The 14,824-nt window shown below is 40.5% G+C and overlaps 1 protein-coding gene across 1 annotated transcript in view; it reads left to right on the forward strand.

The window, feature by feature from the left end:
- The first annotated feature begins 238 nt into the window (after positions 1-238).
- tinagl1 (tubulointerstitial nephritis antigen-like 1) overlaps positions 239-14,824 on the forward strand; it is a 24,255-nt gene continuing 9,669 nt past the window's right edge. The window contains exons 1-5 of the mRNA XM_034705243.1: positions 239-403; positions 4,011-4,321; positions 6,358-6,424; positions 12,844-12,936; positions 13,035-13,149. Coding sequence (XP_034561134.1) covers positions 4,018-4,321; positions 6,358-6,424; positions 12,844-12,936; positions 13,035-13,149 — 579 coding nt within the window. The 5' untranslated portion in view covers positions 239-403; positions 4,011-4,017. The remainder of the gene's footprint in view (positions 404-4,010; positions 4,322-6,357; positions 6,425-12,843; positions 12,937-13,034; positions 13,150-14,824) is intronic.

Genomic DNA, 14,824 nt, shown 5'->3' on the forward strand with positions numbered 1-14,824 from the left:
AGAAAAAGAAGAAGGCGGTCAACTATTGCACTTTCAGATTGGAGACTCCAGTATGATAAAGAGAGAGAGAGAGAGAGAGAGAGAGAGAGAGAGAGAGAGAGAGAGAGAGAGAGAGAGAAAGCACAGATTTGAGCTGGGGACACAGGGCTGAAAGTAAAGGGGGGGTGGGTCGAGGGAGGGAGGAGTGGTTAGGCCCTGCTGTCTGCCTGTATATAGAGAAGACAGAGTGTAACAGAGCAGATCCTGTAAGTGAGGGAAGGAGGGAGAGAGAAACAGAGGGAAGAGAGACTGACCTTTTACCCGAGCCGCGTCCACCTGTGAATGACTCCCTGAGAAACTTTTAAAAAAGACTCCGAAGTTTTTTTACCGGATTATAAAAGCAGGATTTCTCTGTCAACTCAAGGTAACAACAGTTTTTTGCTTTCTTAACTTTGGCATTTCAACAGCAGCTTTCTTTTATTCCAGGCAGGTGCAATGTGGTTATTCTGATCTCATGTTACCAGAAATATCCCTCTAAATTATTTTCCTTCATATGTTAGCTAGTCCTCCTTCCTTCTCTGAGATTAGAACAACTTTTTCCTTATTTGTCCAAAGAAAGAAAGAAGATTGTAAAGTCCTTTCTGTTACCACATATTTACCTTCTGGGTGTGTGATTGTTGAACACGATATTCTGCCTGTTATTAATAGCTTTGAGAATATGAATGGAAAAGCTGTGTTTTTTTTCTGGAGGTTATTGAGTTCACTGAATGTGTGTCTGCTACTAAATGAAACTCATGAAATACCAATGACACATTTTCCCATCATTCACCTGCTGTGCAGACCACATAAGACACCTGTACGATTTTATAAATGTTCTCCACTTTACCCTGACCTGGTGGGTGAAAAATAAAGCATCAGATAATCTTCAAGGACTGTATGACACAGAGGGAAATAGAGCTGAAAGGGCTTTTGTATAGACACACACTGAGCCAAGATGCCTGAATTATCTGGTGGGTGGTGCACAGATATCTTGAGTTCAGCTGGGCAAGAAAGTTCAGGAAAGTAGTGGAGTCATGAGGCACGTGCAAGCAGGGAGTATGCATGAATTCGTTCACCCACAGTTACTAATACAAAATAATGCAAGTTGTACATATTTATATTTTTAGTGTTGGCAGATTTTGAAAAGTACATTTAATATTAAAAAAGCCTAAGTTCAGAAACTTTTTGAGCATTTTGTGGTTTTAAAGTGTCTATGTATACGTTTACAACATAATGGAACCATTAATGGAAAGAGGTACTCCCTAGTTCATTCAATCTTGGAGGCAAATATATCAAAATTACTGTCAGCTTTACCCCACAAGAGGCAAGGGAGAAAAATATTTTCCTGGTTTGGGTGTTTTGACCCTTTATCGTTCTCTGTTCATGTTATAATCATGGTGTTGGTTGGTGCTCTGAGATCAAGCAGGTTCAGGTTGCTGAGATGAAGGTGCAGCTGAGAGAGGATACTCACAGTTCAAAAACGTACACTGTGTGATGTCTATGTGTATGTATGTGTCTGTGCTTGTGTGTTTGTGTGGTATCTTGTGGTAATGGTTTATCTGCAGTGTGGGATCAGTAGCTTGGCTGCAGCTGTCTGGAGCTCTGGTGGGCCATATGGCTGCTTCTGTGACATGTTGTAAAACCCTGGTTTCATCAGACTGAGAGGTGCTGAGACGTCATTTTAACGTGATTCAAAACATCTGATAACTAGTGCTTGGCATCAGACAGGCCTAGTTAATCTCATGCTGTTGATATGATTGAAACTGAGTTTTACTGGCAAAAGTTTTTCTTAGATTATTGACTCATCAGCTCAAATGATCCACACAGTCTTTAGGAGAGACTTTATTTTTTATTTGATTAGGTCAGTAAGTAGGAGCAGAGTTGCTTTGGGGAAGTAATTGATTAGGGCACAGTCAGCAGCCAGCATGATCAGCACTTGTGTTTTTTTACACCCACAGCTTGACCCACAGGCCTCAGCAGCTCGTTGAGCAGACTGGTGGGTGTTTTATTGCACTGCTGCTCAGACTCTGCCCCAACAAAACACTTGTGTGAAGGAGGAGACTTGCCCATCCCATGCTGCCATATGCTCCAGTGTGTGTGTGTGTGTGTGTGTGTGTGTGTGTGTGTGTGTGTGTGTGTGTATTTTCAACTGAAGGCACAGTCATGCAGAAAACAGCACAGCAAAGATCTTTTCCGGAGCCCCCTCTTTATGTGCAGTGTCCTTTGTGCTCTGAGATCTGATTGGTTAATTAATGATGCTATTTATGTAAGCAGCAGGTCAACCCCCTCGTCTTTGTCCTGCACTTACATAGACTCATCCATCTGGTAACCTGAGACCAAGACACACACGTGTGCAAGCGCTCACACAAACAGCAGTACATGTGGATTATTGTCTGACCTTTGTTAAGCCTAAAGTGAGAGTTGAATGCTTGTTTGTGACACACACACACACACACACACACACACACACACACACAAGCACACACACGCACACACACACACACACACACACGCACACACACACACACACACACACACACACACACACACACACACACACACACACACACTGAGCCTGGTCATTGAAGGTGTTATATAGAAAGTATGTATGGTTACACAAGAGGGTAAAGAGAGTTACAATTAAAACCAATGGAGGAACTGTAACACCCACATGTTCAAATTCACCAAAAATGATCTAAACCTATCTCCAGATATAGTCAGAGATCAAGCTACACTAATGTTGGAAGGTTCTTTCAATGTGAGTCTGACACATCCTAATAATTTGAAGTTTCTTTCATGAAATCCATTAACGCTTTTTAGATTTCCATAACAATACCTCCAAACCCTTGTTTCTTAAACTGTGAGGTCAATTATTATGGATGTTATTTGGAAATGGCTCATGTACAGTTATGAATATACATGTTACTATTTGATATATTGAACCATTGACTTAAAGCTAATTTCAATCTGCAGACCCTTGTTAATCACCAGCTGGAGCCTAAATGTCATCAAGCTATTTCCTCAATGCATTAAACAGTAATTAAGTGTATCCCTCTGCCTGTGCTGTTACTGTGCCCCTGATGGGCTTTTACATAAACTTTATCGTCTCAACTCTTGCGCTTCATTAATACTGGATGTAAAATGTCTGTCTATCTTCAATACTTCTCTCCAATGTGACTTGATTATTTTTGACAGCAGGACATTACTTTATTTGTGTGCCTGTGATGATAACAGGCTAATACTAGATGATAAGGTCCCCTTCCTCATAATGGAAACAGCACCAGTGGGACTCTATTAGATTAAAATATATTTACTCACTGGGTGATTACAGAGCAGATGAATTTATGTGCAAATGAAATGCAAACAGTGCTGCATTAGCTAAAATAAAAATGGGACAGGGTGGACTGAATACCAGAACTAATGAAGGATTAACACAAGTTGGAATTACATACATTCAGCAGGGTCACAAGGAGGGCAGTGAGTTGAAAAAAGGAAGCTAATAACCTTTCTCCCTCAGATCTGAAACGACCTAATCATACATCTGTCAACATATTTGAAGACCTCTGTTTCTTACATTGCATACTTGTTTTCCATGCTGTCTTGCTAAGTGTATTTTCATATTTAGCTCCTGTTTGTCTTGGCTGCTTACAGGGAAAATTGGAAAAAATAAGCCGATGATCTCCAAGGATGGAGTAGGCTTCTATTTGCACCATTCGCTGCAAGCACTATTTTAATGTATCTTTTAGGAATGTGTTTCTGAGTGTACATCGTTCAGTGTGTGCGTGAATTACGCAGCAGGGGCTCAGATAGTGAGTTGGCAGAAGTCATAATCCATTTATATTCCTCAGTGCAGCCTCTTCACCTTTCAACCTATGAAATGTGAAAAGCAGCAAACTTTCACCAAAATGTTTCCACTTCATGAGAAAAGTGTCATTGCATGAAGGGCCTTATTACATCTTATATCCTATTTCCTGTTTCCTTCCTTTTCACAGGTTTATCATGAAGCTCTTCCTGTTGTCTATGGTTTTGCTGGTCTTGGTGGTGGAAGACAGCATTGCAGACAGAACCCTGTCCAGAAGAACCAAAAGAGAGCTTGCAAGTCCGCTCCATGTTGGTGGCATTAGGGACCCATTAGGCTCGTACTGCCAGAGGAGAGGAGGCTGCTGTCCAGGCAGAGACGACCTGTGCACGGTCCCTTACTTGGACACGATCTGCTACTGTGACCTGTTCTGCAACCGCACCGTGTCTGATTGCTGTCCTGACTTCTGGGGTCACTGTTTGGGTGTACAGCCACCTTTTATTGGTAAGTGAAGGGTGCAGAGTCTAGTATATAAATATGTTTGTGTGTGCATTAGTGGGCTTTGTAGGAGGGTGAATGGGCCTGTTGCAGTTAGTCAGGATCTTTAGAGAGCAGCATGGACACCCCACTGAAAGACTTTGTACTGGATCACAGCGCAAAGCTTCAGAACACCTGAAAATCAGTGTAAATTAAAGTTTACATTCTTCTTTTTTAACTCACAAAAAAGAAACATACTAGGGATTAGGAAGTGGTTAGATCAGCAGGCATAAACTCCCCCTAATATCTCACAAGAAAATGTTTTAGCAATTTAAGAAAGTAGTGAAAATGACCAGGCTCAGGTAGGACTGCCTACAAGTTTTCAATTTGATGAGAATAGATGGAGACCACTTGAAGAGAGTATTGTTTTGGGTGACATAAAAAGTTATTTGAAGAAAAAATTGCCCAGCTGCCTTACTCAACAGCACACTGACTCCCCACATAATCATAGTGCCAGTCACTCTCTTGAGGCAGAGGTGTAAAATGTGCCAGCGACAGCAGAGACCTACCTGAGGACAGAGCAGGGAACAGTAGGCTTCTTATAAACCTAGACAGAGGGAGGGTGGAGGGGTGGATGGAGGGATGAATGGAGGTCAGGAGAAAGAATGTGCACTATGTGGAGGATGGAAGGCAGAGGGGCTAGTGCAGGTACATGTTCACTGGATGACGAGGTGGCATTCTAACACCACAGCAGAAGTAAGAGCATGCACACAGAAACCTTCAACCCATTACAGTAGACCTACATGAAACCACTCTCAGGTTTACAGAACTCTCCCATAAAAATTCCTCCTCTGTCAATGTGTAACTTTTTGCCGCTCTGCTGTGACAGAGTTGTGATAGACTGTACGAGACAGCTGTGACAGAGGAAATGCAATATCAGAGGGCCTCAGTCATAAATTACGCTTTCAGCTCTGGGCCTCGCACCAGAAGGAAAGGAAACCTATGTACACTGTAAATTCTGAGCCAGCTCATGCCCCAAATTCCATATGAAATTCACACTGACAACACCTTTCACTGTAAATCAACTTTAAGATAAACCTCATTGAGAATCTGCTGCCAAGTCAATACAGTTTTCACAATCTGTAAGCTGAGCAGGGTTCATACTTCAACTGTTACGGCATATTTTAACAGTTTAGCAGTTAACATTAGCATTCAGCCACTGAACTAGCTAAACTTGCTGTTAGCTGGGATGGCTGAAATTACATTTTACCGCTAGGTAATGTTACACAACACAATAGGGAATACATTTATATCTAACTAAGGTTATGTTAGCCAGATATTTAACATTACTAGTATGCTAACTTTGAATTTCCTAGCTAACAATGTTAACTTGGATGTGGTTGAATGTACTTTATGTTTTAGTCTAGTTTCACTCCAGATTATGAATACAATTTGTTGCTGATTAATAGGGAAGCTATAAAATGATAAGGATTATGAGCTTATCTATATCAACACGATTTACAACCTCACACACAGCAGTTCATTGTTATGCTAGAATTGCAGCCTTCTAGCCTGAGTAAGTTGACTGCTGTGTGAATAAGTTGCTCACAAATAATATTATTTTTAGGTGCTTAATAAAGTATGTAATAAAGGAGCTACTTTTGTGGCCCTCTCCTTCAGTCTCTCCAGAGGTGGTGAAGCGTTAGAGTAAGCTGGTTAAAGCATGACGAGGGCCCAAGTAGCCTGGGAAGGCAGGAAAGAAGCTAACGCCACATTCCTACACTGGATTACTGTAGCTCAGAGCTCCTTAGACCTCACATATTCTCCCTGCACACTCACACACTGCACTCACACACATCAGGGTTTACTGTTAACACTTCTTATTGTGCTTGCTACTGAAGGAATCTTGCCTCTGTGATTGTATGGTATTAAGTATGACTGCCTTATATGTGGGATCTCTGTATTTAGAGAATTGCTTTTTTGTGATTAGTAGGTGGGATCTTTGTTGTTCAGCCACTTCAAAAACCCATTTATATTAAGTTGCCCATATTTTCTTCTCTCAGGCACCTGCGAAAGAAACGGAAACAAGTTCTTTACAGGGCAAACATACAAAGAGAACTGCAATTTATGGTATGTAAACCACTCTTTCTTCCCCTATGTCTCTTTTACCAGCCTAAATTTGGGGCTTTTCCCGTAAATGTCCCCTTGAGTAGCTTGAAGTTACTCAAGGGTTATGTAAATGTTCTGGTTATATTTGTGTTATCACCAATATGAACCATTGCATGCTGATAGTACATGTAATACATATGCAAAAACAAATCATGTTGTTATGGATGAGCAGATTACAACAAATAAAGTGTATAACATTTCTCTAAATTCCATGCTGGCATAAAATACCTCTGGGATCTGTGCTGGAATTTAAAAATGACTTGTGTGATTGTGAAATATGTGTGTGCACAGCATGTGTTTCTTATAATGAAGCCACTGGCGGCTTTATGGAGTAATATTCATGATTAGACTGGAAATCTTACAATGATCCCATGAGCATCATATCTTTATACACACACTGACCCTGTCAGCCTCCACTTCCCCTAGTGCTACTTATAACTCTGTTTCTGTAAGTTATTATGACATTCCATAGGAAGAGCAGCACAGGTGCTAATCATAAATCAGGAATGGCTGATTCCCATTAAGCTACCTCTGTTCTAGGGTCCTGGCATTGTATATGCTGGTAGACATTTGTGGCTTATACAGGAAATTTGTAGCCTATTGTTTAAAGCCACAGTTTATATTATTGATAATATCCATACATTTCTGTTCGTGAAATATAGCAGTTAAAACATTTTTTGTGTTAGAGATGAAGGCAGCAAAAGGAAAAACTGCAAACTTGCAGTAAGTGGAACAGCAGGCTGAGGGCCTTGATTTTGTTTTTGTAAACCTCTATACAAAAACCTTGAGATTATCAAACTGGAAAGTGCAATGAAGAACAATGTGTTTTTCTCTCTGGATGGTATTGTCTGTCAGTGTACCCCCTTTATATCACTTCGGTAAACTAAAACTAAAGTTTTTTTGCTTCTAATGAATCAGACTGAAATTAATAGGGATGCCTCTGTATGACCAACAAAAGCAAACCATGCCATCAGAGAGAAGATTGATCATTTCAATGCAGCTGTTTTTAGTGTCCGTGACAGCTGTGGCTGGGTAGATGTCAGAGGTAGGGATAACCAGAATGCTGCCTAAGCAGCCTTTGTTTTTTACATTTTCCATGGTGATGACTCTTGAGGGGTAATACATTTTAACTCAGCAAAGTGCATTTTACCCATAGGAGACCCCAAAATAGACACAAATAAAAAAAATACTCACAGGAGCTTGAACAGAAAGTTTCATGTCCTCCTTTGGGTCAAAATGTGTCCAATATTCTACCTTTACCCTAAACACCTGCAGACCAAATGCTGTTCCTGTCAGTCTTAGCTGAAGGTTGTGTTTGTTGGTGATCACAGGTTATCATGTTAAGATGCTAAAATACAATAGTGGACATTGTAAACATGCAATATATGACTATCATGATTGTAGACAGTTCATATTAATAGTCCATGCACTGAAATGGCTCCTAAGGACTGCCATAAAGTAAAGACCAGCTCAATAAATTGGATGAAGAGCAACACATAATCCAAAATATATCCAAAATGTCCTCTTTTTTAATTTTTCCAATGTTTTAGCAACATGGTTGCCAACTTCTCCAAAAGTGTCTCTCATCATGTCCCCCACCACTGAGCAACTTTTCAAGTATAATCACAATTTGTAAGATTCTCTATTAAACTTCTGAACTGAATGATCTTCATGTTGATAAAATCCACTTTACAGTAATTCCCAATATTGTGTCTATGTATGGTCAAACAAAGTTCTTGTTTTGACTCTTTTTGTAGAACTCATTGCCTTTGCTGACTATTTTTTCCCACTTCAGGGCTGCTGATGGACAGATTACAAACAGCTCCTCTCTTTATGACCCTGACATGAAGTTAAGAGTTGCTAAAAACAGGATTTGAGATTAGCTCTCAGTAACAGTAAAGTGTCTTTTATCTCTGTGGCCTTCCACAAAGAGTCCATGAGGCTGTTGTCATTTTTGTGCATGATATCAACATCAGTCTTTAGTAAAGCAGCTCTGTAGAGTAAGGAAACAAAGCAGGATCAGGAGGTTAAGTGAGTGGAGGCAAAGTGAATTCCACACCTTTACTTCAGTATGGTTTTTCACCTCTGTGTCATTTAATGTTCCTCGACCACAGTGTATGCATACGTGTGGAAATGTGCACACTTGCATACAGATGTGGATTTTACAACCATTTTGACCTATGATATAACTTTTCCTGTGCAACAAGAGCCCACTCAAAATGTGTCTAACAAAACAACGTTAACCCAGATGGTCTCCACAAGCTTGGTAGCTGTATTTTATCAATTTGATAGCCTTGACGTATGACTTTTATCAAGGAAGCTCGAATAGGTTTGACATCAGGAGTCTGATGGATATATAACAGAGGGTGTATGATGATAAACAACATTACTTCAGGAAACACTTGCTGAGGTTTGACCAAACACAAGCTGCGTGATAAAAATAGCCTCCAGCAGTTCAAGTCACCAGAAAACAGCATTTATGTGCTAACTCTCCCTTTCACCTTCAAACAAAGGCGTCTTACACACATTCCCTCTCACACATGCTTGTTAAGGCAACACACAGTAAAGTTGCACCACAACTTTGGCACAGAGGGACAAATACACTCCTATTTCCTTCTCCCACACTCTTCACTTATTGATTTCCCAAATGTGCATCCTCCCAACTCCTCTTCCTCTTTAAGATGACAAGCTGCTCTCTCTCTTTAAGCTCAGATGTCTCTCATTAGCAGAGGCCCAGCTTGAGTATGCTCTTATCTAGCCCCCTCCAGGTCTTCACTAACCACAAAAACATTTAAGCTAAAAATAGGAAGCCTTGTCAAACAGCCAATTATCACAGCTATACTCTCAAAATCAGGTGTTTGACATCACTATCAACATCATTGTCTTTGCTTTAGTATAGATTTAGCTATTAGCTAAATAGCTATTTGTACTAGACTGAAAAGAAACACAGCACAACCTACCTTGGAATGAGAACATACTTGTGTTTGCTATTGTGTGTAAAGATGCAGCACGTTAATGGGATTTCCAGCTGAGGCCTTTTCCTCCCTGAACAGTTTGCATCCTGATAACTCTTTGTCTGCATCAAGTGAGCCGAAACACAGCGCCTCAAGCCTTCATTGACAACCTCACAAAACCCAAAAGACCAACTATCTCTTGCTGCTACCACTTCAGATTGGACATCATCCAACATAAGCTTGGCTGTCCTGAGTTGACGTACAGTGGTGTTGATAAGGCATCCCTGAAGGCTTGTTACGCCTCTGATAAATGAAGAGGAAAAAACAAAAGATTCCTCAGCGCCAACTGTAAAACACATTTAGAGTTCTTAGTCACAGTTAAAAGATTTGTCAAAGACTGTGGATCTTGCTTGGTCACTAACTGCAAGAGTACAGCAGATTAGAGGACATGTCAAAGAGTCATTCTTGCTCTCTCCACAACTTCGCCAGTTTCTTCTGTTTTTTGACAATGTTACTGTCAATAAACACGATCTGCACAAGATTTTATCAAGCAAAATGAGAACAAGTCTGCCTTAAAACAGATGGACTTAGTTACAATATGATACAACATGACGTACTTTATTGTCCCCGTAGGGAAATTTGTCTTTGACATCAGTGCTGCACATGTTACCTCCTCCTTCAAAAATCATCACAATGACACAAGAACACATAAATAAATAAGAAAAAATACAATAAATAGTACAAATTCATACAACACACAGCATAATCTTAAAGAGAGAACACCATAACACTGTCCCAACCCTAACAGGCTATTTACTATTTAAAATTCTGATAGAGATGGCACAAAGGAGTTTTTGAAACGATTCAATTTACACTTCGGGGCTCTGTACCTTCTTCCCGACGGTCAAAGTTCATACTCAAAGTATGTGCAATGGGTCTACAAGTATTCTCTGAGCATACCCAAGAACACACTGCTCATAAATGACCTGTAGGGAAGGGTTGCCAGTCTTCCCTATGACTGGCAACCCTTTTTATGACCTTACATCAGACAACCAAAATCACAGCAGCACCCACCACTTAAAATAAAACTTGCTTTCATATAGAGTTTTAAATAGTCTGTGACTGAAAAACACTTGAAATGTCACTTTGTGTAAGGACAGCATTAAGAACTTGAAAAAACCTCTATAAATCACAGTATGTATAAATGGGAATTGGCTTTTGATACATAATGTGGCTGTTCTTGGCACAGCTACAGGGTTTCAGCTGTGACTGAGCAGGGGCTACACTCACACACCTAAATGTTATGCTAAACTTTCTGTGGAAATAAATTCACTCAAAATTCTATCTAAAAATCTAAGCTTAACCTTATTATCAATTTCACATTGCTACTGACACTTAACATACACTGCTTTTTAATTTGTAACAGGCTTATCGCACACATAAAGCTTCTGGTCTCATCAGACAACAGACCTCATAGTAGCTAGTTATATGTATAGTGTGTACATCTATGCATCTGTGTGCCTGACCTCAGGGGTGAAAAGGGTTTCTCTCTCTAATAAGGAGTGTGACCAAAAATGTGAAAAATGACCTCCCACTGTCCTAGCAGCCCTCGTATTTCTTTCTCACTCACTCTGTCCTGCATGCCGTCTCTGCGAGTCTGTCATCATGCCTGACCCAGGATGTGTATATGTGTTCGTGTGTGTATCTGTTTATCCTTTCCCTGTGTGAATTTATTGCTGCGTTTGACCTATGAGGACTGAGCTACATACATGTGCTCCAGCTGTAGGTAGTGAGAGGTAAAAGGTCATTGTCTACAGTATGTACACCATATTGTACATCGGCCTAAACTCTGTGTGTACAGTATATTTATCTGTGGGTGTGTGTACAATATACTCGTGAGTAGATGTGTATGCAGTATATTTGTGTGTGGGTGTGTGTTTTAGCATTGTATGTGAATCTCAGGGAGGAGGAGTGCAGTGTGAGAGGTGATACACATTCAGGCTTCAGTGGGACTAAAGGGGATTTTGGTGTCTCAGTCATTGTGTGTCTGTGTATAATGATGCTCTTGGGCAGGTTCCTGTCTCTGTAAACATGATGTCTGATGTACTGTAGACTTAATGGTTGGAGGTCTGTACATGTCTGTGGGAAACACCCCTCATTGTTTCTCTCTTACAACACACATATTTATTATAAAATTCCCCAAATGTCTGTGGACCATGTAGCTGCTGTACACTACAATTCATGGTTATGTAGTAACTTTATCTAATGACCAGGTATTTGTAGTGAGGGGCCACCTGAGAACGAAAATATTTCTTCCTTCAACCAATAAAACACTCCAAAAGCTTTGGAATCTGACAAGGAGAGTAAAAGAATGTTGCCTGATCGCAATAATTAAAAAGGATACAATATCTGAATCCACACCAGCTTGAAACAGTTTGTGCATGAAGAGAATGGTGGACTTGAAGTTACAAAGACTAGAAATTAGTAACATTTGTCTACTATCCCTTTTTCATTCCAAGGGCATGATACTGATGCACCTGTAATGTCCAAGAGTGTGTATGAAGTTGTGTGTTTACCTCTCGTGCCTTCAAAGGTGAGATGCTAGCAGAGCTGTGTTACAGCTCGGTTGTGTAGCATTAAGCCTTAATAATACATTTCTGCTACTTTTGGACAGGCTAGCTAGCTAGCTGCAATCTTTATGTGATGCTAAGCTAACTGGCTGGCTGTTGCTCCATATCAAGGGAGTACTGTACAGACATGAAGGTAACAATTTTCTCAGCTGACTTAAAGCAATTGCCCAAAATCTCAAGCCTATACTTTATGAAAACATGCAGCAGAATGACATTACAATCTGTCTCTATTTATTTTGTCCTGCACATGTGTAAGTTGTATTGCTGACTTTTTCCCATCTACCTTTGTTTCATTAATGTAGACATTGGTTTAAATTGAACTTCTTTTATATGTTATTGTATGCATTTTATTATTAAATATATGGTATAGAAAGAGGCATATTCTTTTTTCCCCATTGGTCCTGCTACATGCACTCAATGAGTCATCAGAAAGCGCACAGAGAATTCCTTAAATAAACATTGTCGTTATCATTAATATCCTGTTCGCTTATCTCCTCTGTCATCTTCTTGACTTCTTCAGTTGCTCTGTCCCTCTGAGTAAAAATGGATCAGCGTTATGCATCCATAAAAGGCTTAATGTCTCCTTTAACCTCTCTCTGCATTTCTCACCCCCTCATTTTTCCTGTATCCAGTCTTTTCCAGCTAAAAATGTTCCTTTACCCAAACTAATAGTTTCTATTTGTTGACCTAAATAACTTTGAGCATAAATATGGAACTTTAAAGTATTTTGATTGCTGCTGTTAGATTCCTTTAATGGTCTTTTTTCTTTCCCCTATTTTCTGTCTGTCCTCTGCAGCACATGTGGGACCACAGGACGCTGGGAGTGTGAGCAGAATGCCTGTCTGATGGAGCCTGACATGGTTCATGCCGTCAACAGAGGAAATTATGGGTAAAATAAAAGCACAGGCACATATAAAAACACCTACATGTTGGTGTTTGAAGATCTCCAGTGGGATTTTTCTTACGCACTTCATCGTCTGGTTTCAGGTGGAAGGCAGCAAACTACAGCCAGCTGTATGGCATGACGCTGGATGAGGGCATCAGATTCCGGCTGGGCACGCAGAGACCCTCCAGAACGATTATGAACATGAATGAGATTCAGGTACAGAACAGGATTCATCCTCAAACTCAGTTATGACCCAAAGTGTTACCTGAAAAATAAGTCTATGTGTGGACAAGTTCCTGAAGGCACAAGGAAAATGTCAGTGTTAAAACTAAGGGCCCTCAAGCACACCATGAAACCCTTTCCATTCTCATTTTGTGTCTAACCTTTGACCTCTGACCTGGCATTTTAAAAAGTGTCAAGAGAGAAAACATTTCCATACAATGATTAAAGGAATATCAGGTTTCATGTTTCTAATGGGTGTGACCTCTTGAACCCTGAGTTTCACCTTAAAATCCCACTAAAATGTATTCTGAGAACACTGAGGTTCCACTTAAGCTGCAGGATTTCTTTAATTTATTTTACCTTTTGGTGCACAAACAAAAACGTAACAGCGAATGTTAACGTTCTTACTGTTTACAAAACCATGTTGACAGCTGCTTCTCGAATAGAATATTAAACCAAATTATTACGTAGAAGAAATATTTTGAATGTACTATCAACTATCAACATTGAATTTAAGTGAAAGCCGTCTCTCTTGCTTTGCTTTAAATTTCAAGTAGTGTATGTGATGTTTAACTCTCAGACACTACTTGAAATTGTGGGTAACACATGTAGGTTAGGAGTGTGTGTGGTGGAGAGCAGGAAGTTTAAGCAACAGGTGAGAATGCAGAAGAACAGTGCCTCTCTACAGTTGTGTTGTGGTGTCTACCTCTACAAAAGTGAAACACCTGCATACCTCCTGTTTATGATTTGAAATATACGGGTTCAAAACAAAATACAACAAAGGGAGCGCTGATAAATGTTTCCCTCTTCATCATGGTGACTTGTTGCTGCTATGTGATGTCGTCTCAGTCTGCAACCTTGTCCTCCTCAGATCCGCTTGTTCTTTGTTTACATTTTACTGAGAAAGATTACATAAGACAGAGCCAAAGCATCACACACATACACATGCAGAAGATGGAGGAGGGTAGTGGCTGTCTGGAGAATGAAAGGAGCAAGTCTCCTCCCTGCTGCACCTCCTCCAACTCCATCTCCATGCATCCATCCTCGCTCCCCCGTGCTTACATTCCACGACTGAAAAACCTCCCAACTCCCCCTCCGCCTTTTTCCGCTGTCAGCGTGTCCCTACCTGTGCCAGGAGCCAGATCAAAGCCTTGCAGTTCATTCATAAATTTCTTCATCTCTCTCTTTCCCTGTGTGTCATCTGACCCATGTCTACAGGATGGGAAGTTATGAATCCATCAGTGAATTTGTTACACAACACCTCATCCCAGCAGCTCTTGTATCACGCCTATGGGTCAGGTGTTTCAGGTGTCTGTGATTCTGGACTTTGACCTCCCACATGTACAAACCTCTGACCAGCAGCACATTCCTTCGTTATGCATCAGGTGTCCGTTTGAGCCCTGAATACCTCACTATTAATCACAGGAATGCAGAGCAGGCACTCACGAGGAGAGAGGGAGGGAAGGGTCTACTGTCCAGAAGTATGGTCTCTGTTATTACACATAACTGGGAGATTAGGAGAGCATCCAACCTGGAGTGGAGTTGGGTGTTTGGCATCTGAGAAGCACATGCCAGTGAACTTCAGAAAGATAGCACAGAGTTTATCCTGATTAGGAATAATAATACCAGTGAAATAGATATGTTAAACAGGGATGAATGCTTCTGTGAA

This window comes from Notolabrus celidotus, chromosome 16, assembly GCF_009762535.1.
Source record: "Notolabrus celidotus isolate fNotCel1 chromosome 16, fNotCel1.pri, whole genome shotgun sequence".
NCBI classification, from domain to species: Eukaryota; Metazoa; Chordata; class Actinopteri; order Labriformes; family Labridae; genus Notolabrus; species Notolabrus celidotus.